The sequence below is a fragment of the Brassica rapa genome, chromosome A09, assembly GCF_000309985.2.
Source record: "Brassica rapa cultivar Chiifu-401-42 chromosome A09, CAAS_Brap_v3.01, whole genome shotgun sequence".
Lineage (NCBI taxonomy): Eukaryota > Viridiplantae > Streptophyta > Magnoliopsida > Brassicales > Brassicaceae > Brassica > Brassica rapa.
The window spans coordinates 30,749,133-30,775,954 of NC_024803.2; the positions used below are offsets into that span (position 1 = coordinate 30,749,133).

Consider the following 26,822-nt stretch of genomic DNA (forward strand, 5'->3'; position numbering starts at 1 on the left):
TGGCTTCAAATTCTATTAAAAACTAAGTTATTTTTGCTCAGACGAAAATAGAACCATGTCTTCGGCCTCATTAGAAAACTAGGCACCAAAATAGTATGCGGTGTTGACTCTCTTTGGAGATTAGTTGGGGTTTCGTCCTAAATACCCTAAAAAAAGTAGAAAAACTGAAAAAGAGAAAATAGATTGGTCTATTGTACTAGTAATATTAGAAAACAACTACTAGGTTGGTCCTTATTGCAGACAGCAACCAAGCTAACCAACTCAAGCTTAAAAAAGATGAAAAATAAAGAGAGAGGATTGGGTTTGAATGTCCGTTCCGATTTTTTATTAGGTCACTGCAGAATTGAGATGTGTGTTTCAGGTTTTGAAGGGACTACGCGACTCATATTTTCTATGGGTGGATTTGATGTTGGATAATATAACATCCATGGAGATGATAGTTCCTTTTTTTTTAACACATGGAGATGATAATTTAACCCCGAGAAAAGTCTAGATACTGAAACTTGCTAGACAAGAGCCAATGTGTGATCCGTATGTTTGAAGTGTTTTGTCCATTCTGTTAGAATCTCGCCCACTGCTATTGTTGGAGCGATTGCAAGAAATGTGACTAGAGATGAGAGAATTCATTTCTATATATATGGTACTTGGAGACTCGGCGTTGTTTCTTAATCAAATGTGGGATAAAGCTGGACTGGAAGCTGGTGATTGGTGTCCTCATATATTTTCTATTCGCATTGTTTGTTAGCCTCTGATGATTTTTTTTTGGTAGGCACTATTTTATGGTTCTTTAAGACTTTGTAACTTCGGTTTCCTTTGAATATATTGGTGGAAGTTAACACAAAAAGTATAGACTTCCTACTCTTTTAAGAAAATGTTATACTATATACTATATTCACCAATATCAATTGAAGTTCAGGGGTTGAGTCCAAAATTTAAAGGTAGGCTTGTGTAGATAAAATGTTTCTTGTACGATTTGCGTGATGAATTCAGTGGGAAGAACAGAAAATTGAGCCAACTCAATAAAACTCCAAAGAAGACCGGATTACTCTAGTATGCCTAGCTTGTCAGAGTAAAATAATACAAAAATATACTTAGGGTTTAACTGGTAACCATCGTAAAAATATTGATAACAGATAGGAAAAGAAAGACAACAATAAAATTGTAGGAACAATGAAGAATGATTATTTCTTATCGTATTTAGTGAAGAACAAATTTATTTTATATTTCTCTAAAATAAAAGGAATGAGAAAGAATGGAAAGAAAAAACTATTCTTTGTGAATGGTAAATTTATTTAGAAATATTAAAGGATACATTGTTCATCTTCATTACTTGGTCACCATACACACCCTTATAAGATTACTTACAGATAAATGCAAGTCTGATATAACTTTATAAGTTATAATTCTAGCTATTGCTGGAGTCGGGTTTCACCCTGCTACAGGTCCGGTCCAAGATCTCAATCTGAATATATAAAGCTCAAATCAAGCACCATCAAAGCTCAAGAAGGAACCATACGCCCACGAAGGTCAATGTCCACCTCGGGCCAAAAGAGTCTAACACTCCGAGCTCGGAGAGTCAAAGCATAACGTAAAAACATTGAAGACATTAAAACCACCATAAGACACTTGATCCACGCCAGAGATCATGTCGCCATTACGATACGCCTCAAAAGACATATAAAAGAAGGATGACATGCCAAGAAAAGGGATATGATTATCTCCATAGCTAAATTATAGTCTCAATACATTCATACTCTCTTGTCTTTAGATATCTTTTGTATTCATCGTTTATTCTCGATATTATAGTCAATAACACATTCATTTTTCATAGTTGATCAGAACTGAGACTTTCCTTTTTAGATAATTTTTCAGCAAGTCAAAGAAAACGTAAACTATACTTGTGAGTGAATTTTAAGATAACAGCTATGTGTATTAGTGTTAATCTAAGAAAAAACATCGAGAGAAAATATCACATATCCAACAAAAGATACATATCTTATTAGGAGATAAATAGCGAAAATTTAAATAGTAGTATTGTTCATTTACCTAGAATCATATTTTTTTACAAAACAACTCCAAAGCATACAATATCATGGTATAAATTATTTTATGAAATGGTTTCAAAACATATTTTTACTCCCAAACTAGCACATAAGAGTAAAAGTGATCAAAATAAACTTTATTAAAAGGTAAAAGACAATTATACATTTTTCTACAGCTATATTAAATAAATAAATATTTAAATAAAAGCTTTTCCATTTTTATTTTCAAAACCTTTTTCCAAGCTTATTTCTGAAAGATTTTTTTGAATTTCTTTTTAAAAATATTTTAAGAAACAGTTTAACTTTTTAAAAAAGTTTAGGAATACTTTCTAAAATGGGTAATATCTTCATGTTTTTTGAGTTATATGCATATTTAGAAAAACATTACTCAATAAATATAATATATTTTTAAATTTTAGGAACAAATATTTATATCTTCATGGATTTTGAGTTATATGCATATTTAGGAAAGTATTACTCAACAAGTATAATACATTTTAAAATTTTAGAAAATATTGATAAATATATATAATATCTTCATATTTATGAGAAAAATTCATCAATGTATATTTAAAATACATTATTAAATTTATATTTAGGAAAACTTTCATTAATATATTTATGAATATCTTGCTGAATTTGAATTATATTTATATTGAAAAAGATATCTTACTGAATTTAAAAATATCTTACTTATTTGGTAAGGTGTTTTTGAATATGTATAACATCTTCCTAAGATTTTAGAAATACCTTCCTAATTTGATGTCTAAATTTATTAAGATACTATACATATTTAAATATCAGTATGAGTCAAATTCAATAAGATATCATATATACATTAAGGAAGACATTCCAAAACGTACATACAAGTTACAGTAAAAAATATATAATTTCATGTTTATGAATGCATTCCTGAATGTGGGGAATTTTTTTAAAAAACAATATATCATACACATTCATGAAAGTATTTTTTAAACCTTTTTGAAGAAAAATGTTTCCGAAATAACGGAATTTTTTTTTATAAATTAATTTTTATTTTATTTTTTCAATTTTATTGTTTGATTTTTTTAATATTTGATAAATATATAGATTTTTATTCGTACTTTTAAAGCGCGAAAATATGTTTTGGTAAAGTTTTAATTTAATAAAGTTAACGAAATTCATTTCTTTCATTTTTTTTATATTTGTGAACTGATTTGATTTATATCATTTGGAATATTATTGTAGATTTGAAAATTAATTTATTGTTTAAGTTTAAATTTTGACTTATCACAGTTCTGTTAAATTTCATCATGAATTATTAATTTAAAATTTGTAAAAAAGTATAATATTTTAATTCGTACTAATGATATCAATTATCTTTATTAATGAGTATAGGTTTATCTTAACAACTATGTGATATAATTCTAATAATTTCATTTATGAAAATTTATTGATTTTATATTTTTTTAAAAATCCTTTAAAGTAATCGAGTTCAAATGAGATTTTATTTTAAATAAATACAATCTCCCATTTAAAAAAAATACAAATAGATAAGCCCGTTTAATTAATTTACTTTTTTTACTACAAATAATTTGATATGTTTAACCCATAAAAACTACTTCTACTAGTTTAAATTTTATATTTACAAAATCCTGATATATATGATATCTTTAATTCATGGTATTCCAATTTTTTGTTTATTTAAGAAATTATGATTTATTAAATATCTAATATTATTTTATTTGAGAAATATAATGTGGTATCGATTTTGTTGTTAAAAGTTATTATATATATGATAAGTTTCAATATTATATGAAAATACAATTTTTTTAAAAATAAACTGCATCCAGTTTTTTTTATATTTAAGAAATCATTTTATCAAAAATTAGAAATAACAGAATTTTGACAATGTATTTAGAGGAGTATATTCATATGCTAAACTCTAAAGGTTTCAAAAGTTTGTTAGTAAATTTTTAAGTTGCAGGATTTTATGAAAATGCAATTTTAAAAATAAAAATTTACATTTTTTTATATTTAAGAAGCTATTTTATCAGATAATTTTAGTATTAAATAATATTTGACACTATGTTTTGGTAATATATTCAAAATTTTGACAGATTTAAAATAGTTTATTAAAATTTATTAAGTTACATGATTCTATTGAAATATAATATTAGAACGAATATATAATAGGATTTCTAGTTATTCTATATACATTTGCAATTTTAGATTAAGTCTTATAAACATATTAATGAGGTTTTGCCGCATTTGTTTTTGATGGAAGCATATATTCAATTAGTGAAATTAAGTATGTATTAGTGATTGACAAACATGTTTAAATTAATACATAATGATGCATATACAGCAAAATAGCACATACAAATAATTTTGGAGGGAAATTACATGTTTACCACTTTCATGGTACTACTTTTCATTTTTACCACCACTAAAAAGACATTTTCAAAAATACATTCTTCATTAAGTAGCAAAAGACTTTTATGTTCTTGTTATTCATATATATAATAAATCATTATTTAAATAAAAAAAAAAAAAAAAAAAAAAAACAGAAAAAGTAATTTTTTATGTTTTCGAATTATACTTTTTCAAATTCAAACTTTTTGTAAATTTCATTTTTTGAAATTTTTTTTTTCAAATTTTTATTTTATTTTTTTCAAATTTCTTTTTGAAAAACGAAAATTATGTTTGAAACCATTTTTAAAATTTTTTTATATATTTTTAAGTATTTATTTATATATTTATTAGAATCCTAAATTTCACATTCCAAAAACTCTACCCCACCCCTTAACGCTAAACCCTAAGTCTAGATTAGTTAACATTAAGGGTACAATTATCTTTTACCCTTCATTAAAAGTGTGGGTAAAAGTGGTTAGTGTAAACATGAAAAGTGGTACTATGAATGTGCTATTTGTGGCAATTTCCCAATAATTTGGTTTAAGCATATTCATAATAAAATATGGGCAATCCTCTCAAATATAAATTTTTAAGTTTTTGTCACAAAAATAGACCTCAAAAACTAAATTACCAAAATAGCATTTTTTATTTGAAAATTTTAAATTTTAAATTTTAAAAAATTTAAAATCCTATCCCTTAAACCTCACTCCTCAACTCTAAACCCTAAACTCTAAACAAACTCTAAACCTTAAACTCCACCTCTTAACTTTAAACCCTAATATCTAGATTAGTTAACCCTATGAGTATAAGTGTATATTTATTTCTTTTGATAAACCATGTAAATCTATTTTGGTCATTTTTGTTTTTAAAATATATATTTGTGATAAAAACTTTTTTTAAGTCTATCCTAAAGAATTTTTCATAAAATACTAACGTGTTAAAAAACATTAAATACACAAGTTTCAAATTAAGATCAATGCTCATAATTGAGATTGCACGAAAAATTTATTTCAGTACCATGTGAATATATGTTAATCTATGTACAATTTCTTACCTGATATGGTACATAATGATGTAAATCAATATTTGGTTTAATAGTTACTAGAACTTGACCTGCGCCCCCGCGCGGATGCTTGATTTAATTTTTGTTTAACATAAAATCATAAACCACTGGTTTGATAAAAAAAATTCATACATATAGAATAGAATATATTATTTTATAATATAGATGTTTGATAATATTTTTATTTATTTATACATAATATTATATTATTTTTTATAACTTAATACAATTTGATGTAATTGTACTATTCATATATTGATCTGTTGTTTTTTGTGAATTTATTTTCAAAAGAAAAAAACATACCTAAAATTTTAATTTTTGCATTGTTTTCTATGAATTATCTTTAATTTTATGATATTTTATTTTCTTGAAAATTGAACTCTCGAATTTTTTATATTTGATTAAACTAAATAAAGTAATGCTATATTTAAAATTCTTTTATATAATATATACTATATATTTCAGTTGTGTTTTTATTTTCACTATAAAGAAACAACAACTATTGTAATTAATTATTTTAAATTGATTTTAAATGTAGTGGCATAATCTGTAAATAAAAAATGCAAAAAGGAAATATGTCATTTATTATAAATGTAATGATTAAATGTGTAAATAAAAGAAAGTAATAAATTTACTATCAATGTTTCCAAACAATTCTCATTTATTTTTTTATCCTTGTTTCCAAACAGTACAAAAGGTACTTAAGTTTTAATAATATAGATTATTTATTAATATATGGCATATTTGATAATATCAAAATTTAAATTTGTAAGATTTTGTGTGTCCCACACATTTAGTCAATATTTGGTTTAATAGTTATTGTCTACCACACGTTACCAAATTATCTCAATATTAAATTCTATTAATATCTAAATGGCACTCCTGTAAATAATAAAGCATATCAGTGAGATATCAAAAAAAATCTTATGTTTTAATAGCATATATACTAAATAAAATTATAATTTAAAATATATTTTTATTTATCTTTTGAATAGAACTTAACTGTCACGTTGATCGTGGAACCTATTTATAGAATAAAAAAATTATTTAAGAGACTTGCCTTTATTTTATTTTCTTACAATATAATATATTATTATTGAAATCAGAATTTTCATATATTGATTTTAGGTTTTGAAAGAATCTGGAAACTTCAACAATTTTTAAGAAATCAATTATTCTATCAATACTATTAAAACTGAAGGGCCTTTTTTGAGGTACCCTTAGAGTTTTGAAGTATTTACCATTCTTTGCCACTGAATTATTTTTAATCTATGATTTCAATTAAATTTTGTATTTTTGAATTTTATTTTAATTAAAAGCAGAAAATCCTTTTGTTTAAAAATCATTCATAAAACGTTCAAACAAACTTCAGTTGCTATAATTTAGTTATTGAAATGGATACATGATATGTGCAGAAATCACGATACCCAAATTGTATGTTTAATCAACAATATCTCTTAACTTCCATGTTAAAAGGAATGTTGTTATTTTGAAAAATTAATAGCTTAATGTAGTTGACCACAATATATGCAAACTTCACGATTTAAGATTTAATTGACCACCATAGCTGACCATCATATCTGACCACCACGGTTAATATGCTTCACCATTTAGTTTTTAGCAAAATTATTAACTTAACGTAGTTGACCACTATAATTGTATAGTTCTATAAAATATTAATGAAATATTAATTACTGGTAATATTTATACACACGTTAGAAAATAATAATATAAAACTATTAATTTATAACAAAACACTAGATTTCCAAACGCGGGTTTTTGGGATTATATTATAATACAAAGTTTTATTATATCGAAAAATATAATTTTTAACAGTTATATAATCTATGAATTAGTTTATTTGATATTTTATATGTACACTTTTACGTAAGTTTTTTTTAGGCATGAAAATTATATCCGGATCAAAAAAACAAACCAAACCGACCCGGAAATATAGGTTTAGTTCCAGAGAAGATAACCTATTGGGATTTTTTTGGACCCGCATGTCTTTGTTTGAGTCCGGGTCCTACCCTAGACCCGATCATAAATATGTTGTGTTTATTTGGTATATTTAGATATTTTGAATATGTTTCCGGCATTATGAATATTTTTTAAGGTTTTTGGTTTACGATTATAGTTTTTAATTTCAGGTAAATTTTCAAATTAATTTTTTTTTTGGGTATTTGGATAAAATTTTGGATATTTTCAGTTCAGTGTCAGATTTTGAATAAGATTTTGAATTTTTAGGTATTTGAATTTTTTGGGTATTTGTTTGGAGTTTCAAGTACTTTTCGTGTTTCGGATATTTTTCAGATTTTCTAGATATTTCGAATCTTTTTAGGATCCTAAATACCTGAACAGATGTGGACTCATTACGTCCATATCGGGTCCAACAACCTTTTGATATAGATTTTTAACGTAATTGTACAAAAACATGGTTGATGAAATATATTTTAGAAAACTCATTTTTAAATATGAAAATATCTATCAAACTATAGACGGTTGAAAGTTTAGTATATAATATGAGATTTTAGTGGGAAAATTTATATATGATATGATTACGTTATTATAAAGGAAAGAGGAAGTTAAAATGTACACTTATATGTTGTGTAGCTTCTCTTGCTTTAAATTATATATTATATGATAAAAGTGATAATATAAAACATTAATTTCAATGTTTTTATGATTAAAAGTCAAAATGGTAAACATAATAATATTAATGATTAAGATTTATGAGTGGTATTTGAATAAATAAAGGAATTGAATAAATTATTGTTAGAGAAATATATGATAACATATTGTTAGTCTAAGTTTGAGTTAAATAAAGTGTCCAAACAACTGTGTTAGGTAGATTTTTTAAGACTTATTCCTTTTTAATAGTATTGATTTATCATGTTACTCTCTAAACATTTTGAAAACCAAACCAAGATCGACTCAGTATATATATTGGTTGATTGGTCTGACCAGTTTAATCTGCTTAACGAGTTTTAAATTTTTTTTATAATTATATATGTATATATACCATATGCTTTAAGAAAGAAAAAGGAATTCTATATGAACTTAAATTATTAACATAATAAGATTAACATTCAAATCACCATGTATATTTTTTCTTACCACAAAATTTCAAATGTTATATTAATGGAAAAATTTGAAAACATATAATATTTAGATAACAAGTGGGAATAAGACATAATTTTTCGTATGAAATAATATGTGAAAACTGAAAAGACAAAAACTAATTAATCACTAACAGTTTCATAACAAAATTCTTAGAACAATTAAAAGACTATAAACTATGTTTTAGTTTAGCAGAATCCATGATTTTTTTATCCGGGCCGGAGTTTTTCAAATACAGTTTTTATTGTTCCAAATCATCGGTTCTACTGGATTTTTCCAGTTTTTCTCAAATCCAAGTTGACTGGCCTGATCAGTTTAACGGGTTTTTAAAATTTTACTGTATATTATATATGTATATATACCATGTTTAAAGGAAAAAATGAATTCTATGTGAACTTAAATTGTTGATATACATAAGACTAACATTCAAATCACCATACATATTTTTTCTTACAACAAAATTTCAAGTCATCGATTTTACTGGATTTTCTATTTTTTTTTTCAAATCCCAAATTTTAAACTGAATCGAACTCAACTTATTAGACGAGTCATGGTCGGACTGTTTTCGAGTGGTTGTCCCGGTCTGATTTCCAAAACATTGCAATGTTTATAACATAAAATATCCCGCGCTTTCAAAGCGCGGGTCAAAATCTAGTATAACATTAAAACTAAAACTTTGTCTCTATTTTATTATATATTATATTTAACATATTATATTTACAGTATTAACAAAAAAAATTCTTCTATATATATTTCTTAAAAAATATTGGTTAAGTTTAGACAATTTCGTAAAGTAAATTTACTAAATATTTATATATCTGGATCATGCTGAATCTTATATATACTGAATATCTAAGTTAAATCATATTTTTGAGATTTTATGACATCAAAAAGTTTTCACATTTTGTCTATTTCTTAATTGATATCAACTAAATTTTATAGGTTTTATAGATTACAAAATAATTTCCACATAATGTAACAAAGGCAATCAATAATCTCTATATATATAAAGAGGTCCGTACAACTCAAAAACCATTCATGTGCTAGTTCTTCAAGGTGAAGCTAGTTTGTACTCGTGTTGATTTTTCTGGTTCCTTGCTTCAAAGTTTTTTCACAATTCTATTTCGTTAGTTCCATTTTTACCAGGAATAGTTTACAGTGTACTAGGAACCTTTTGCATGAAATTTTCTTGTAGAGATCGATGAAATCGCATGATCTCTCAAATTTGACAGTATTGTTTCTTTTAGCCATAAACTGACAAAATGCGTAATTGATTAGTTTCTAGTGTACTAAGAAATCTACATTAAATTTTCTTGTACAGATCGATGAAGTTAGATGATCTCTCAAATTTGACAATGTTGTTTCTTCTTGCGTTATTAATTGTTAAAAATGACAATACGGCCTCGTACATAATTAGATTTCTTAAAATAAATTTATCAGCGAGAAGTTGATTATGGTCATGTCTCGTTCGCTATAAGGACGTTTCTTCGATGTCTCTGATTCTAGTAATGTTGAATTAAGATTCTTGATATAAATTGTTTTTTTAAAGACAGTATAATACATTAGAGTTTTTTTTAAGTAATAATTAATAATTTGCTTTAATGCAAAAGAAAGAAGCAAAAGTTAACTCTCGTTGTTTGGAAAATGAAGCTTCGAGCCTTCGACCAACTTCAAAGTTCAAACCATGGCTGGAGAAGGAAGTAAACAAAACGCAACTAGAGATGATGCCTATGCATATCTTAGGACTGTGAAGAATCAATTTCAGAACGATCGTGAAAAATATAACGATTTTCTTGCGATTATGAATAATTTTAATGCTGGAAGGTATGTACCTGTGTAGTATTTATACCATTTTGGGAATATGTTTTCTTTTCTCTCAGTACTAACTAATTTCAAACGTAATGTGATTGTAGAATTGATAGGAATGGTTGCATAGAAGAGGTGAAGGAGTTATTTAAAGGACACCGAGACTTGATTTCGGGTTTCAATGTGTTTTTGCCAGTGTCTTTAGAGATCGCTGATTGGTACAACTTAGAGGGTCGCTGATGTGTAGCGTCCATCTAATAATTTTAGGATCTAAACCGAGTTCGGGTTAGATTCGTATTCTAAGGCGAATCTGTTTTTGATTTGTTATATTACTCCATTTAGCTATTCAGCCTTATAAATATAGGTTCTAAGAGCATCTCTAATGTAAAACACCATTTTTTCCTCCAAAATAGAGTAAAAGTAAAAATGGAGTAAAATTACTCCAATCTTATTCCATTTCCCACTCTATAATGGAGTGATGAACAAATAAAAAATAGACTCCATTTATGGAGTAAACTTCATTATGAAGTGAGATATGGGGTTGGGTTGGAGCATTCTTTACTCCATAATCACTTTTACTCCATTTTAGAGAAAAAAATGGAGTGGTGATGGAAATGCCCTAAGAGATCTTTGTAGTTCCCATTTTTTATATATCAACCTCCTCTCAACTCTTTAATCTTTAACCCAACAAATATTGAAAATGATATTCAAATATTTTATTAGAATTCAACGACTTTATAGTGCTTTCAACGCATCCAGACTAGAAAAATAATTAGTGGATTCAGGCGATCAAATCGTTTGTTAGAAAAAGAAGCAAATATGCATGTCATAAGAATAAACTGAACACTAACTTCTCCAGCAAAAGTTACACACCCTCTTCTCCTCATGAACTAGACGCTGTCTACCTAAACATTTGAGAATGGTGTTGTAATGACTTAATTTATGTGTCAACACACGTATTGCTGACGTTGCGACAATTTAGTATGCTAGCAGAGATGTTAAATGCAAATGGACCAGGATTCACGCACACCTTTTTTAGATCTTCCATTTTACTAAAACTTTCATAATTGTCACAAACATGGTAATGCATATGATAGTCCATATAAACTTTACCCACCAAATCAATGCACGGCTACGTTTTTGGTTTTAGTCGGCTTATTTCTTCCCATTTTTCTGATTATGCTTTCCTCGTAGGGTCCCTTTGCTTCATCTTTTTTTCTGGCGAAAAAAGTTAAACCGGAATCTATTAAAATTACAGACCTAACTTCCGGGTGGAAGTATAACCTACGGATAGACCTTCGCTTCGATATTCAAATGAGCCAAAAGCAATAGTCTATATCCGTGTGGCCAGCGGGGTTCGAACCAGAGTTCGTTGTATTGAGTTTATTTCCTCAAACGCCACTGGACCTTTTGATTCATCTTTTCAATTAAATCTTACTTCGGATAAAGATCAAACGTCATGAAAACGATAGTGGCTTGATTTGGAGAGGAATAAGAAGAATCTCTTAATTGGGACTTTTCTAATATAGTGTATGCTTATGTGTCTGCATTAAATGTCATGTGTACAAACAACATGATTTGACTAGTTCTTCTGGTTTATATTATCTTTATAGAGCTTTAAAAAAGCCGGGGTGAAGAGAGTCACTTGCAAAAATACCCTAATATCTCCCTCACAGAAGCACGCCGCCAAGCTTACTATCAGATCCAGAATCGGGGATCTCCGGTGTTTGGCGTTCCTCGCCGGCACCGGAGATGCTATCTTGTCTTCGTTCATAGTATGGTTGTAGTTATTGGTGGTACTTAGCTTACTCTCTGATGGCATCTCTTTCCCTCAGGTTCATCTTGTTTGAGGAGCTAGGAGGTTTTGAGGTTTGTTGTTTGTTGTGTAGTGGAGGTCGTGTCTTTGGCGCCGGTGAATTTCGTTGGATGAAACCGGTTACGATTTTCCCCAAATCTGTGTCCTCAACTCTGTTTCTCACTAGAAATTGAATCTAAGGCATCTTGGGTGGGTTTGAGTTTTTGTCCTCTGTCTTGAATAAGTAACGGTGTAAGTGGTGGTGTATTGGTGTTGTGTGGTGAGCAGAACAGGTCTATCATCTTTCAGAAGTTTCAGACTGTTGTCACCTCTCCGCCTTAGGAGTCCTTCTCCCGTCCTTTTAATGAGTGTGTCTCCGGATGGTCTTATGTCTCTCTCATTCCTCGGTGGCTTCTGTTCGGTGAAGCAATATAAAGGGGTTGAAGTTCTAAGCTTTCTGATGAAGGTTCGGTTGAGGAGGGGGTCTTAGTCTCGAGTGTTTGTTTCTTCTCGATTTGATGTCTTGTGTTTGGCTCAGTGTTTCTGGCTTTGTACCGTGAACTGGAGGTTCAGGTATGTTTCATTGGTCTTTGCATCGCTTACTATCTCTTGTGCTTGTGTGGTTCTTGCCAAGAGTTCCGGCTGTTCAATGATTAGATAACTCTCTTCTTTCTCTTTCTTAAGATGGTTTATGGGTTTAGATGTAGGAGCGTAGCCTTGTCTAATAATCATTGTAGTTGTTTATGTGCTGCCTGTTGTTTGGGCTTTTGATTCCCTCTTGTGGGCTAAGTTTCCGGGGATTGTAAGGTGTTTCCGCCGGCTTTGGATTTCACCCATGTATGTTTCTCAGTTTTATCAATCAAATTCAGATGGAAAAAAAAAAAGAAGAGAGTCACTTGTTATTGGGTTGATTAGTTATGAATATTTTTTTTGTTTTATATTTGATAGTAGTTATATAGGGACCTTTAGATTTATTTGTATCTTTAAAAAAGTGTTGGAAAATTTACAAAAAGTCTCTTGAAATTAAATGTCAAAAACACCAAACACCAAAATAGTATTAGTTTTCATTATAGCCCAATCCAAATACTAATCAATCATAATTATTTTTAAATTATAATTTAATATTTATGCTAAATCAGTGCATAGAAAAATAACATGATTAATGTGGGTCTCTTAGGATGAGATTCTTAGCGTAATATAAAAACGTCACTTAGCTTTTAACTAAAAAAAACTAAGAAACGTCTCTTAAAACACATTTAATGGGGGGTTCTTAGGGTGAGGTTCTTAGAGCATATTTAAATATTAAGAACCGGTTCTTAGTTTTTTAGTTAAAAATTAAGAGATGGATTTTTATATCCCGATAAGAATTTCACCCTAAGAACCTCCATTAAACATGCTCTTATATCTCTTATTTAAAATACGTTTATTAGTTTTCTTAGTTAAAAGCTAAAAGACATTTCTTATATTACGATAAGAACCCCACCTTTAGAAATCCGCATTGATGCTCTAACATTTTCTGATAAAAATTCAGTAAAATATAGTTGAATTATTTTCTTAAATTTATAAAAATATTTCCACTAATTTCAGAATTGGTATGGCCTAATTAATAGAGAGAAGAAAATGAGAGAATTACGGAATTATCTCTTCTGCAAAACAAATCTCTTATGATATCTTTTGCCTCTTTGGCACCGGGTCTTACCCGTGGTTGTGAGAAGATTCGTTTTCTTCTCCTTTTTCTTGCTTCCACGTGTTGTTTTTAGTCAATCTTGAGCTTCAAAAGTTGGTCTTCTAACATCTGAAGCGTTGGTTGGTAATATACGGTGGTCCTGAAGGTGCGATTGTTCAGGCTTCACGACTTAGAATTAAGGGGACAGATTCGAGTTGTGTTCCCCTAAATCTTCGTCGTTCCCTTCTTCTGCAGATCTACGGTTGCTCGAGCGTTTCCAGTCTAACAGTGTGGCGAAGGAGATCTCTCTTTGATAATGATAAGGCGCGACGTAGGGATCGTGTTTGCGGATTAATTCTCTTTTCAGCTTGCAGCTTGCTTTGAGGACCGCGGTGGAGCTCGGGTTAAGGTTCATCGGTGGTGCTGGAGGTGAGTTGGTTATGGGGTGTGGTGTCGGCTTATATACTCATCGGCAAAGCTGGTCCAATCTGTTAACTCCTCCCATTTTGACACTTCTTTTCTTTCTCGTGTTTTCATGGATTCAGTTGTCTTTCCGTCTTTATAGTGGTTTCGTTTCGTCTTGTTGGCTTGCCTTTTAGGTTTTCCAGCTAGTGATGGTATTATCTTGCGTATCTCCTCTTTGGTGTTGGCTTGTCAGTGGCGGTTTATTCATTTTGTCCCTTTGTTTATCAAATTAGGATTAAGACTATCCCGGTTTGGGTGAACCGGACTGTACTTTAGTTTGTTTTTTTTTTTTTTTTTAAGAAAATGTTTTCCAACTATCAATTTTTGTAAAACAAAATATCAAAATATTGTAATATGAAAACCTTTTTTTTTTTAAAGGTATAGCTTAAAGGCAGGGCCGGCTTAGATAGAGGACGAGTGGTGCGACCGCTCCGGACCCAATCCATTGTCTCCTATTTCTTAATAGATAAGGATCTGATTTTTTTTTAAATACATGTATTTTTATATTAAAAATAAGAGAAGGGGTCCAAATTTTTTTATATGAAAGTATGTTTTTATTTCTATAGATTTATTTTAAAAATACTTCTCGTATTTTGAAAAAAAAATATATCTATCAGATTTTTTAAAGAAAAATAATAGTTTGGAAATTAATTTTTATTTTGTCCGAGGGCCTATGACACTATTGAGTCGGCCATGCTTAAAGGAATATATTTAATCCATCTAATAAAATATTTTTCTGCACCTTCACTTCATGTATTTTCCGCTTATTTTTTTGCTTAAGTTTATACTCCTTCTGTTTTTGAAAGTAGGATTTTCTAGATTTATTTTGTGTTCCAAAATGATAGATTTTTTAAAATTTTAAAGTATTTTAGTAGTTAATGTTGAAAAATTATATATTTTTAAGAAACATTTTTTTTTACGTCAAGAAACATTTATTGAAATATTTGAATTGGTTGAATACTATTGGTTGATATTTATTGGAAAATGTATAGTAAAATAAATAATAAATTTAATTGTAAAAGATTAATTGTTTCCTTAATATGTGTGAATCTTCTAGAAAATCTTTCTTTTGAGAATAGAGGGAGTATAATTTAATCAAATACAATTTACTTCAAAAAAAAATAAAATAAGATGAGGCCCAAAGTATAAATATATACACGATAGCGGATAGAAAAAAAAAACTCATTACAGATTGCTTTCCAAGAATCGCTCAAGTCACATACGATACTCAACTAAGACAAGTCTTCTTGCTCATCGCCGCTTTTAGTCTTCGAATTCCCGTAAGCATACCTTCTTCTTCCTCTTCGGTTTTGTCGTGTTTCGCTGGATTAGGTTAAATTAGGTCACGACAGATGATCGAGTTTTTTTCTGGTTCGTTTCTTTTTCAAATCGTTTCTCGATTGATTTCCGCTTTTCTAAGGATGATAAAACCTCTCAAAATTACATGAAATTCTCGTTTAGAGATTAAATTTACATGTTTCTTCCAAACTGACGATATATAAGTTCTTTATTGTTGAGAGTAAATAACACCAACACCGTTTGATTAGGGTTTTGATTAGTTTCACAAAAAAAAAAAACAGCAATTATCGATCAAGATGATGTGAGAATTCTAATTAAGAGTATTTTAATTACGGTTTTTGATTAGGTTTACGCATTAGTTTATGTTTCTCTGAAGGATTCTCATGATTAAGAGTAATCTTTTAAACGAGAAGGTGCTAATAGTTTTTAGATATTAGAGAGATCCAATGTGTTATCTAATCTGTTTTGATGAACAACAGTCTCTTGATTTATTTGGGTGATTGGATTAGGTCAAATTCACATCATGGGCGGAGGAAGAGTGCAACCGAAGAATCAAATGTTCAGTTTTGCGAAACAATACATCGCTCGTGTGAAGGAAGCATTAAAAGATGAACCTGAAAAATATCAAGTGTTTGTCGATATGTTAAAGTATTTCACAAATCATCGGAGGTATGTGTATCTATTAATTTTTCTCCTTAATATATATATTCGGCTTGTTCTTTTGTTTCAAGTCTCAATCTACACAAGAAACTCACAACATGAATTGTTTTCTGATCATGTTACCTTATTCACTTTAATTTGTAGGTATGATGATGAAGCTACTATCTTAGCAACGGTGGATGACCTCTTAAAAGATCACCCTGATCTGCGTCTTGATTTTAATAACTTCCTTTCTCCCGAGGCTGAGAGCATCATCACCCCTCCCGAGGCTAAGAGCATCATCCCTCCCACGGCTGAGAGCATCATCATCCCTCCCGAGGCTGAGAGAACCATCCCTCCCAAAGCTGAAGAAACCATCACTCCCGAAGCTGAGAGAACCATCCCTGATGAGGCTGAGAGAACCATCATCACTCCCGATGCTAACAAACAGTTAAGCAAATATCAAACCATGGTTGATAGAAGAGTATCGCGGGAGCTAACCTTAGATGACGATGCGCATCCATACATTGCTTCTGTGAAAAAAGCATTTTGTGATGAACCTGGAAAATATAAGGAGTTTCTACAGATCTTGCATGCTTATTCTCATCTCGGGTATGAATTGTTTTTCTCTTATGTCCGGTTTAATCTTAAATTTCAATTCTAAAATCTACACAACCATCATCACACATGTGAATTGGTTCTGATATTAATATTAATAATCTCTTTGTAGGAAGGATGTCCCTAGTACCACTGCAAGGATGAGGGAACTCATGAAAGAGCACAAGAAGCTGTTTCGTGGTTTCAGAGTCTTCCTTCCGGATCATGCTAAGACAACCATCATTCTCAAGGTTAAGAGCACCATCCCTCCTCCCGAGGCTGAGCATCATGGTACTGCTCAGTCTAATAGTAAGAAAAGAAAACGTGTGGAGTTTGATGATACGAGTTTTGTCGACAAGCTTAAGGTAACAAATACTATTTTGATGTTTCTCTTAATTAATTTTGCAATTTAAAATAACAAATTCTTCCATCTGCAGATAAGATTTCGGAGCCTTGATACTCATGTAGTTGAGTCCTTCCGAAAGACGATGAAAAAATATGAAGAGGGAAAGAAGTCGAAAAGGAAGGTGTACAACAAGGTATATATGTTCTAGCCACTTTGTGTGGCACTCTTCTTTTTTTTTCTTGGTTTGACTTGGTTCTTATATATCATGCAGGTCCTGAATCTTCTCTACTATCATGAAGACTTGACCGAGGACTTTACCAGATACTTCAAACGACAAAAAATCCTTAAGGAATAGCATCATCAACATCTCGTAAAGATACTAAACAACATGACTTATACCGTTGCTTCTAAAATGACGTTTGGTGCAGAAAGTAGATCATAATATTAAATGTGAAGAACACTAACGAGAAGAGCTTTGTATAGTTTCTTTTCTAAAAAGTGTAGAGTTTAGTTCAGCTCTTCTGACGAGCACATAACTTCTTGTTACATTATGAATATTTTATACTCAAAGGTGTTTGATTTGATTGCGTTATTGTTTAGTTTCACAAAAGAACCTTATAAAAGGGTTAATAGACTTTGTCATAGAAGAAGGACCAATGCTTCTTTGTATAACTTTCCTTCACTTACCAACAAAAAGTTTCAACCTTTAACTCCAAAGATCGAAACTTTCCACACCAAATCGGAGAATGGCCTTATCACGACTCTCTCTCCGATCCACCACCTTCCTTAAACCATCCTCCCTCCGCCGCCACGTCACCACAGACACAACCCCGATCACAATCGAAACCGCCGCCCCCTTCACCTCCCACCAATGCGACCCTCCGTCGCGCTCCGTGGAGACCTCCTCGGCAGAGATCCTCTCCTTCTTCCGCGACATGGCTCGGATGCGCCGCATGGAGATCGCCGCGGACTCCCTCTACAAGTCCAAACTGATCCGCGGGTTCTGCCACCTGTACGACGGCCAGGAGGCCTTAGCCGTGGGGATGGAGGCGGCGATCACCAAGAAGGACGCCATCATCACGTCGTACAGAGACCACTGCACGTTCCTGGGCCGCGGAGGGGAGCTCGTGGACGCGTTCTCGGAGCTCATGGGGAGGATGAGAGGCTGCTCTAACGGGAAAGGAGGGTCGATGCATTTTTACAAGAAGGACGCGTGTTTCTACGGTGGGCATGGGATCGTCGGCGCTCAGATTCCGTTGGGGTGTGGTTTGGCTTTCGCTCAGAAGTATTCTAAGGAAGAGAATGTGAGTTTTGTGCTGTATGGTGATGGTGCTGCTAATCAGGGTCAGTTGTTTGAGGCTTTGAATATTGCTGCTCTCTGGGACTTGCCTGCGATTCTCGTTTGCGAGAACAATCACTGTGAGTTTTTGGATTGTTTGTGTTTTGTTTTAATAAAGTTTGAGTCTTTGATTGAGTTTTGTTTGTTGTAGATGGAATGGGGACGGCTACGTGGAGGTCTGCTAAGTCTCCAGCCTATTTCAAGCGTGGAGACTATGTTCCTGGCTTGAAGGTGAGAACTGACTTTGTTTAATGTGTTTGAATCTGTTATGTGTTTCCATACTAACTGAGTGAGAAAGAAGGAACCTTTATGCGAGATTTTGAATCTGTTTGGTGTTGACATTAAAGCTTACTAGTGAGTGAGTATCTTATGGGTTTGTGTAGGTGGATGGTATGGATGTACTGGCTGTGAAGCAGGCGTGCAAGTTTGCCAAGGAGCATGCCCTCAAGAATGGCCCTATTGTAAGTCGGCTGCTTTCAGTCTTTGGTCAGCAACACATTATATAGTGCTAGCATATATTGGATTGTTATAGCCCAGTTTCTACTTATTGGTAAGACCCAAACACCAAACAAAGCCATTGTCATCGTTACCTATTATGCAGATCCTAGAGATGGATACCTACAGATACCATGGTCACTCTATGTCTGACCCGGGAAGCACCTACCGTACACGTGACGAAGTCTCCGGCGTGAGACAGGTTACTTCTTTTCTTTCATTTGTAAGAATATACTCGGAAGTTTTTTACTTTCTAGTCTTTAACTATTTCGATTCGTGTTACCTTTAGGTGCGTGATCCAATTGAGAGAGCGCGAAAGTTGCTGTTATCTCATGACATAGCTACAGAAAAAGAGCTTAAGGTACTTTCTTCTATTATCTTCCCTTCCCATTCCATCCTCCAATCATATCATTGTTTGTCGTAGCAAATGACAATTTGATCTTTGACTTAAAAGGACATGGAGAAAGAGGTGAGGAAAGAAGTAGATGACGCCGTTGCTCAAGCCAAGGTAATCTTATGGGCTGTTTTTGTCTTTGTTATAGTATACATCAAGGCTGTTAATAATGCAAATTTCCTTTTGGTTTAACTATGTTTCAGGAGAGCCCTGTTCCAGAGGCATCTGAGCTATTCACAAACATGTACGTGAAAGACTGTGGAGTCGAGGTACTATACTTCCCAATCTTTTATCTCCTTTAGACGTTGTGGTATTGTAGTTCTTTGCACGTTTTGTTATATAAGATGAATCTAGAGACTTATGTAGTTCTTTTCATTGCAATGTGCAGTCATTTGGAGCAGACAGAAAAGAGCTCAAAGTGACACTTGCATAAGTCTTACTCCATAGGAGATTGAAGTTTCAATAAAATCCAAAAGCCAAGGGCAACAGACAAATCTTGGGTCTTGCTACCAGACCATTTCTGGTTTTCAATTTTCGTTTCAAGTGCAAAGCAATTGCTTCAGTATGCTAAGTTTGTTTGCCTCTTTTAATATACAAAAACATTGTTAAAGCAAGAAGCTTTAAGATACCAGTCTTGCTATATATCTGAGAAACGATAAGAGAAGCAAGAAGAGAGCAGTTAAGAAAAGATCTAATCATCATCTTTGTCTGTATAAAGAAAAGATTGTGGACATGTGATGTGAGGACAAAATCATCAAGAACCCGTGTTTAATTTGTTACCTGCAACTACTAATATAAAATAGAATAGAGAAGAACCAACTTCGTCGGTGGCAATAAAACGTCATGCCCTACCACCTAAGTTCAATTATCGATGCTTGCACTACAAGTCTCTTTCTCATTCCCCACAAAAACACACACCAAACCCTATTGAACAGGTAAACTCAGTGACGCACTCAACTCTTTTAATTCTGCATTTTCTTAATATAATATAATTTGGATTTCTTGTTGCTACTAACCACTAATAAGAAACGTTGATTCATTCTTCTTAACCTAACCTCACTTATATTAACTACTCAAAATAATTAGTTTGTAAAGTTTATCTGGTGTTCCAGTGTCTAAGGATTCAAAAACATTCCAACACACATTGAATAAACAAAAACATATCAAATCAAAGATGTTCAAATGAAATCTTCATCGTGTTCTCTTCTCATACCCCGATCAAAAGTCTGCTGCACACATCACAGAGAAAGTGGTGTTGTATAATAAACTTTCTTTATATTATATGTTACGTCGACCATGAGCTGCACTACCCAATGGGAATATTCGCTGTAATTGGCTCAGTAGTCGCTACCAACAGCCAGATATAAAATTCAATAACATAAATAATTTAAGGTCCTTAATGAAAATTTTGCCGACAGGGAACATTTAGCCAAATGAAAATTCGAAATAAAACCAGAATGGTAGCCTTTTCTAGCAACGTTTCTATAAATTGTGTAAGATACATTAGCTTTAAAAATCATTGTTAAATGATTGCGATATCTGAATGTGAGAAGTTTGGTTTTACAAAAATCCAATGCTTGCTCTCACCGTTTTGTAATGCGAAAGTATATCTTAATTGTTTTCCCATAAACATTCATTACAAAATATATTCTTTTAGTAACTTTATACCTTGCTTGGCTGTACAAAATCTGATGTTTATAGAATTCTATAAAGCAGAAAAAGATATATTTTATTCTTTCCCCTAAAAACATTCGTGGGATATATTTTCTGAGGTATTGCTTGCCAGTACGAAATTCTAATATATTTTTTTTACAAAATAAAAAGAGATTTATTCTTATTTCAATTGGCAAACCAGCATTTATTTGCAGACATAAGAATTATTACCAGCAAATATGTGTGCAGAGCACGTGACAAGTTGAGTTCACTCAACTTCCCATCTTATAATCTCATCCGTCCATTCTCCGATATGGTCCTCTGGACCCATTAAACAAAAGCGCATCGTCCAGCTGTTTCCCTCAACCTTCATAGCTGGCACCGCCTTAATGGGTCAAGAGTCAAGACTAGTTTCCAAAACCAACCTTTCGTTGTTGTTCTTGTGAATCTTACGATACACCCTCCCGTAGACGAACCCAAGCCCACTCACACCGAAATCTTGTTTTTAAGCTTTTCGTTAATATGGGTAATTTAAGTTTAGGGATTGACCTCATTGCGGTCTCACGCGCTTTTAATGGAGAGTTAATTTCAATCACCCAAACAAGGAAACGAAATCATGAGAATCTAAAGTCATACATGCCTTTTATAATCAATGTTTCTTCTCCTTCCTCCTCTTCCCTTATCTCTCCATCTCTGTGGAGAGACAAAAACAAAAACAACATTCTTGATATATTTTCTTTATTTACATCTTTATATTCACTAGCATTAAAATTTTTAAAAAAAGCTCAAATCTTTCTTTTTCACTAGCTTTGAACTAAAACGCGTTTTCTTCTTCTTCTTTCTCACAATGCTGTCAAACGCCGTCGTTTTAGCGGCGGTCTTGTGTTTGGTTGTTCTATCACCGTTTGCCGCCGGAATACGGACTGGTCCGGGGAGGATCACGACCAACGGAGACGGCGGAAGAAATGAGTTTAGCAAGCTTGGTCCGTTCATGGAGGCTCCGGAGTACAGAAACGGCAAGGAGTGCGCGTCGTCGTCGTCAGCCAACAGAGAGAGCTTCGATCCCTCTCTCGTCCACATTGCGATGACTCTTGACTCAGAGTACCTCCGTGGCTCCCTCGCCGCAGTCCACTCCGTTCTCCGCCACGCGTCGTGTCCCGAGAACGTCTTCTTCCACTTCATCGCCGCCGAGTTCGACTCGGCGAGCCCGCGCGTGCTGAGTCAACTCGTCCGGTCGACCTTCCCGTCGCTGAGCTTCAAAGTCTACATCTTCCGGGAAGACACGGTGATCAACCTGATATCGACTTCGATCAGACAGGCTCTCGAGAATCCGTTGAACTACGCTCGGAACTACCTCGGAGACATTCTCGACCGGAGCGTTGACCGAGTCATCTACCTCGACTCGGACGTGATCGTTGTCGACGACATCACCAAGCTCTGGAACACGAGGTTGACCGGGACGCGTGTCATCGGGGCTCCGGAGTATTGCCATGCGAACTTCACGCAGTACTTCACTTCCAACTTCTGGTCGGACCCGGCTTTACCGGGTCAAATCTCGGGTCGGACGCCTTGCTATTTCAACACGGGAGTGATGGTGATGGACATGGTTAGATGGAGAGAAGGGAACTACAGGGAGAAGCTGGAGAAATGGATGCTGTTGCAGAAGAAAAAGAGAATCTACGATTTGGGTTCTTTGCCGCCGTTTCTGCTTGTGTTCGGAGGGAATGTGGAGGCTATTGATCATAGGTGGAACCAGCACGGTCTTGGAGGAGACAACCTACGAGGAAGCTGTCGGTCTTTACATCCTGGTCCTGTGAGTTTGCTGCATTGGAGTGGTAAAGGGAAGCCATGGGTGAGACTTGATGAGAAGAGGTCTTGTCCGTTGGATCGTCTTTGGGAGCCATATGATCTGTATAATAAGCATAAGATTGAGAGAGCTAAAGATCAGTCTCTGCTCGGGTTTGCTTCTTTGTCGGAGTTGGCTGATGATTCAAGCTTTTTGTGAGAGGTTAAAGAAATGTTGCATTATTTTTGTGTTACAGATTCTACAATACATTTGTTCAGGTGATTCTTTGATTTTCTGGTGTATAAACCGAGTTAGAGAGGGAGAGAGAGAGAGATATATAGAGGCTATGGAAGCCATTGATGGAGATTCTTTTCTCATTTTCTTGTTCCCTTGTAAAAACTCATCGTGAAGTGCCTCTTGAGATTTTCCATTCATGATATTTAATGGCGTTTTAAGGATTGAGAATCTTAGTTAGGTTTTGACATTTCACTATGTCTTTCAAGTTTTCTTGCAATGTTAATAAACCTGGCCAATGATCATATGTGTTTTGAAACCATTTCAAAGTAGTATACATGACGATAGACAACAAACACACAACGTTGTTATGGGATTACTAATGGGTTGGGCTGTACTGTGAAAGCCCAAATACGTTTTGCTGTGTCCATAACTTTTTCGTTGGTAGTTCACCGATGACCTTGAGAAGAAATGAATCTATGTGGTCCCGGAAAGTTCACAGGTGTCCTGAGAAAAGGAGGCAAGCATTAAATATTGTCTTAAATTAATTTGGTGATTAAAAAGGAAAAAACTCGTAACTAGTAGATACTTAAGTAGTACAGTGTTCATTGCCTCTGATCTCTATCTAGATCGCGCCCTTGAAGTTATCACTTCCACGTTACTTTTTTTTTAATTATTTCAATCACTGGTCCCACCGACTCTTGTCTTCATTGCCGATCTGACTCTTCTAATCTCTCATCTCCTCTTCTTCTTCTTCCTTTTGCTTTTCACCACTTTCTCTCTCTCTTGTTAAATCTACAGCATTTAAGATTCTTTTCAGTTGAGTGATAAAAGTTATTTAATAATTCAATCTTTGAAAGGTCTTCCTTTTTTTCTCTTTTCGTCAAAGTCTTCTTCAGCTTTGAAAAAACATTGGTGTTTTACTTTTAGACAAACTGTGTGTTCAACTTTTGTGGGTGTGTGTGTGTGTCCACTAGAAGCAGAAATCTGAAAAAGGTGGGATTCATCATCATTGGGAGCTAACAACAATCTTGTTTTGTGGGTTATCTTCACTTTTTTTTTTCCTTCTGGTAAGATTTGTTAGTAGATCTAAATTTGTTTATAGATTCTCTCTCCTTTAAAGTGAGATTTGAGTACTTTCAATCATTGATGAAGAAGATTTGGTGGTCTTTCTTTGTTTCTTCAATTATTTCAATCATTTAAGTACACTTCTCCACAAGAATCTGAGCTTTACTCACCAAGAGGGTTTTTGTATTGTATTAAAGAGTTTACAAGAAAGTGAAAGTAGCAAATAGATCCCTCTTTACTTAAAAAAAAATGAAATGGCTATGGGGGTTAATACAAATCTTGTTGATTTTGTCTTTGTGTGAATATAAAGGTTTTTGTGCTGAGCATTAATGGGGGATATGCAAGTTGGTGTTGCCAATATCGACGATAAGGTATTATTATTGTCTCTAGTTTTCTAGAGATCTTCCAAGTTCTTGACAAGATTGTTTATTTTCTCATATGGATTCTTGATTTTTCAGGGCTTTTATGGCATGATGGAGGATAAACCGGGGGCTTCATCGAGCCCAACCCTGCAAGTCTCGGTTTCATTTGGAAGGTTTGAGAATGACTCACTTTCATGGGAGAAGTTCTCTGCTTTCTCTCCAAACAAGTACTTGGAGGAAGTTGGAAAGTGCGCTACTCCAGGGTCTGTAGCTCAAAAGAAGGCTTACTTCGAAGCTCATTACAAGAAGATCGCTGAGAGGAAAGCTGAGATCATGGATCAGGAGAAACTAATGGACAACAAGAACGCTTCTTTTAGATCGGTCGTTACAGATCAGGGGAGCACGGAAGGCGGGTCAGTGACAGAGTCTGTGGTTGATACTGAAGAAGATAAGCATGTGACTGACATTGCTGCTGAAGTGAAGGAGCTGACTGTGGACGACGTCAATGAAGATGCTATCATTGTCAAGGAATGTCAAAGCTTGGTTAATGAGGTGAAAGAAGAAGTCAAGAACAGTGTGGATAGTCCAAGATTGGAGAAACCAGAAGAGTCTGCTCTTGTGGAGGAGAAACCAGAAGAGGTTTTACTAATGGATGAGAAAGAAAAGACAGAGATAAGAGAAGACGTGAGCGAGAACGTTGATACTACTGGCAAGACGGATGAAACGCCAAAGAAGGAGATGGAGAAAGAGAAAACGCAAAAACTAATCAAGAAGGGTGGAAACGTGGGGGTCAATCGTACAAGAAGCTCTCCCAAGGTAACCTTTCTTGTCTTCTTTTCTTCGGATGTGTTGAAACACAGAGAGCTTCCTTCTAATGTCTTCATTGCTTTCTTGTCTCTCCAGCCTGAGCAGGTGAGGACAAAACCGACAACTAACAAGATTGTAACAAGTAAGAAAACTCCACCAAGCAAGGAGGTCAAGAACATGATAAAACCAACAAAGAAACCAGCAGCACCTATCTCAAAAGCCCCACCAGGGTTTTCAACTCCAAGAGTGTACAAGCCAGCTTCAAAATTACCTTCACTGTCTACATCCCAGTCTTCTGTAAAGAAGGAGAAGGCCTCGTCTCTACTGAGAAACAAACCAACCGCTCCAAAGTCATTGCATATGTCTATGAGTCTTGGTCCATCATCTGCCTCTGATCCTAGTGCTCTTACAAGCACTAGAAAATCGTTGATTATGGAGCGTATGGGAGATAAAGACATTGTCAAACGTGCGTTTAAGTCATTTCAAAAGAGTTATGACCTCGATGCTTCTGTCGACAAGCAAAAGCCAGCTCTAAAACAGGTATGTCTGTATTTACTAATGTTTTTCATTTCACAATTTATTAAGGATTATCCACTGATTAGCTGCTTAAATATCAGAATCCTGCAAAGTCAACAAGTATTCCATCAGTAGCTACACGGCAGAAGGATAACACCAGGTATATATATACACTCACGGGACATGTGGTTTCTTGCTTAGGTTACTGATACTTATCATTGTGATGTTTGAGTCCTAAAGTTATGCTCTTGTCTTAAAACCAGGCCTGCAAAAGCAAGTGGCATAGAGAAGAGAATTAGTACAAGCGCTCATGGTTCTGCATCTCGTGGGTTGAAAAGCAATGTCACAGCACAAAAAGAGGTAACATCTCTCTCATGATTAAACTAGTGAGTTTTACTCTTAAGAACATCTGTCAGCTTGGGCTAATGCTTTCTTCACTGTGTTCAGCTTTCCAAATCGGGTGCAAGACCTGTAGAGAAGACACGCTTACAGAAGAATCCAAAGGTTTGCAATCACATTTTAAAATCCAGTAAGATATATTCTGGTCTCATTAATTTTTGTGTGTGTTTAGCAGGCTGGAGTGGTTGATGCCAAGACCCTGAAAGAGTCTATGAATCCGAAAGCAAAACCAGTACGTACCTTACCAAAAGTCTCTTCAGACAAAATGTTATGATAGCTATATCCTACTTCCTATTTAGTGTGAGATACTTGCCACCAATGTTGTTTGTTCCATTAGTCTTTGAGGTGAAGAGAATGATATTTTTTTTTGTTATATAGAGAAGTCTCTAGTAGCATGTAATAAGCCTTAATGTTAATATCCCTGAGGGGATGAATGAATAGTTATAATTTACTTTCATGTGTATGTGTATAGACTACGTGTATTATGTCATTTATCTCAATATGAACAAAATCTTGAACCAAATCAAATCATTTAGA

The 26,822-nt window shown here is 33.3% G+C and overlaps 4 protein-coding genes and 1 long non-coding RNA gene across 10 annotated transcripts; all 5 read left to right on the forward strand.

Moving 5' to 3' along the window:
• The first annotated feature begins 9,348 nt into the window (after window positions 1-9,348).
• Window positions 9,349-10,799, forward strand: LOC103840699. Its single transcript, XR_001956362.2, has 2 exons — window positions 9,349-10,443; window positions 10,533-10,799. It is a non-coding gene; the product is annotated as an uncharacterized LOC103840699 (long non-coding RNA).
• Window positions 10,800-11,065: 266 nt separating this feature from the next.
• Window positions 11,066-17,814, forward strand: LOC103840700 (paired amphipathic helix protein Sin3-like 6). Of its 3 annotated transcripts, XM_033278607.1 has the most exons (7): window positions 11,067-14,052; window positions 14,142-15,631; window positions 16,160-16,319; window positions 16,455-16,901; window positions 17,020-17,251; window positions 17,324-17,425; window positions 17,504-17,814. In XM_033278607.1, the coding sequence occupies exons 3-7, from the start codon at window positions 16,174-16,176 to the stop codon at window positions 17,585-17,587; spliced, it is 1,011 nt and encodes a 336-aa protein (XP_033134498.1). In that variant the 5' UTR covers window positions 11,067-14,052; window positions 14,142-15,631; window positions 16,160-16,173; the 3' UTR covers window positions 17,588-17,814. The 3 variants fall into 3 exon arrangements, with proteins under 3 accessions (XP_033134499.1, XP_033134498.1, XP_009115463.1); XM_009117215.3 differs by having other exon boundaries at window positions 11,067-15,631; XM_033278608.1 differs by having other exon boundaries at window positions 11,066-16,319.
• A 47-nt stretch (window positions 17,815-17,861) lies between these two features.
• LOC103840701 (pyruvate dehydrogenase E1 component subunit alpha-2, mitochondrial) lies at window positions 17,862-20,239 on the forward strand. The gene is made up of 8 exons (XM_009117216.3): window positions 17,862-18,651; window positions 18,723-18,802; window positions 18,955-19,032; window positions 19,173-19,268; window positions 19,356-19,427; window positions 19,521-19,574; window positions 19,664-19,729; window positions 19,849-20,239. The coding sequence occupies exons 1-8, from the start codon at window positions 17,979-17,981 to the stop codon at window positions 19,891-19,893; spliced, it is 1,164 nt and encodes a 387-aa protein (XP_009115464.1). The 5' UTR covers window positions 17,862-17,978; the 3' UTR covers window positions 19,894-20,239.
• Window positions 20,240-21,341: 1,102 nt separating this feature from the next.
• Window positions 21,342-23,357, forward strand: LOC103840702 (probable galacturonosyltransferase-like 8). Of its 2 annotated transcripts, none has more exons than XM_033278606.1 (2): window positions 21,342-21,899; window positions 21,933-23,357. In XM_033278606.1, the coding sequence occupies exon 2, from the start codon at window positions 21,961-21,963 to the stop codon at window positions 23,116-23,118; it is 1,158 nt and encodes a 385-aa protein (XP_033134497.1). In that variant the 5' UTR covers window positions 21,342-21,899; window positions 21,933-21,960; the 3' UTR covers window positions 23,119-23,357. The 2 variants fall into 2 exon arrangements, with proteins under 2 accessions (XP_033134497.1, XP_033134496.1); XM_033278605.1 differs by having other exon boundaries at window positions 21,344-21,865; window positions 21,901-23,357.
• A 461-nt stretch (window positions 23,358-23,818) lies between these two features.
• On the forward strand, window positions 23,819-26,777 carry LOC103840704 (nucleolar protein dao-5). Of its 3 annotated transcripts, none has more exons than XM_009117219.3 (8): window positions 23,819-24,129; window positions 24,512-24,572; window positions 24,660-25,379; window positions 25,467-25,910; window positions 25,988-26,046; window positions 26,150-26,246; window positions 26,334-26,390; window positions 26,458-26,777. In XM_009117219.3, the coding sequence occupies exons 2-8, from the start codon at window positions 24,531-24,533 to the stop codon at window positions 26,557-26,559; spliced, it is 1,521 nt and encodes a 506-aa protein (XP_009115467.1). In that variant the 5' UTR covers window positions 23,819-24,129; window positions 24,512-24,530; the 3' UTR covers window positions 26,560-26,777. The 3 variants fall into 3 exon arrangements, with proteins under 3 accessions (XP_009115467.1, XP_009115466.1, XP_009115468.1); XM_009117218.3 differs by having other exon boundaries at window positions 23,825-24,203; XM_009117220.3 differs by having other exon boundaries at window positions 23,832-24,203; window positions 26,461-26,777.
• The last annotated feature ends 45 nt before the right edge of the window (window positions 26,778-26,822 follow it).

Excerpts from the sequence above, each read along its gene's own strand:
- LOC103840701 (XM_009117216.3), top strand. The coding sequence starts at position 17,979 with ATGGCCTTATCACGACTCTCTCTCCGATCCACCACCTTCCTTAAACCA. Across the intron at positions 19,269-19,355 it reads AAGTCTCCGGCGTGAGACAG|GTGCGTGATCCAATTGAGAG; the intron begins GTTACTTCTTTT and ends TGTTACCTTTAG. Across the intron at positions 19,428-19,520 it reads CTACAGAAAAAGAGCTTAAG|GACATGGAGAAAGAGGTGAG; the intron begins GTACTTTCTTCT and ends TTGACTTAAAAG.
- LOC103840700 (XM_033278608.1), top strand. The coding sequence starts at position 16,174 with ATGGGCGGAGGAAGAGTGCAACCGAAGAATCAAATGTTCAGTTTTGCG. Across the intron at positions 16,320-16,454 it reads TATTTCACAAATCATCGGAG|GTATGATGATGAAGCTACTA; the intron begins GTATGTGTATCT and ends TTTAATTTGTAG. Across the intron at positions 17,426-17,503 it reads AAAGGAAGGTGTACAACAAG|GTCCTGAATCTTCTCTACTA; the intron begins GTATATATGTTC and ends TATATCATGCAG.
- LOC103840704 (XM_009117219.3), top strand. The coding sequence starts at position 24,531 with ATGGGGGATATGCAAGTTGGTGTTGCCAATATCGACGATAAG. Across the intron at positions 25,911-25,987 it reads AAAAGCCAGCTCTAAAACAG|AATCCTGCAAAGTCAACAAG; the intron begins GTATGTCTGTAT and ends CTTAAATATCAG. Across the intron at positions 26,047-26,149 it reads CGGCAGAAGGATAACACCAG|GCCTGCAAAAGCAAGTGGCA; the intron begins GTATATATATAC and ends TCTTAAAACCAG.
- LOC103840702 (XM_033278606.1), top strand. The coding sequence starts at position 21,961 with ATGCTGTCAAACGCCGTCGTTTTAGCGGCGGTCTTGTGTTTGGTTGTT.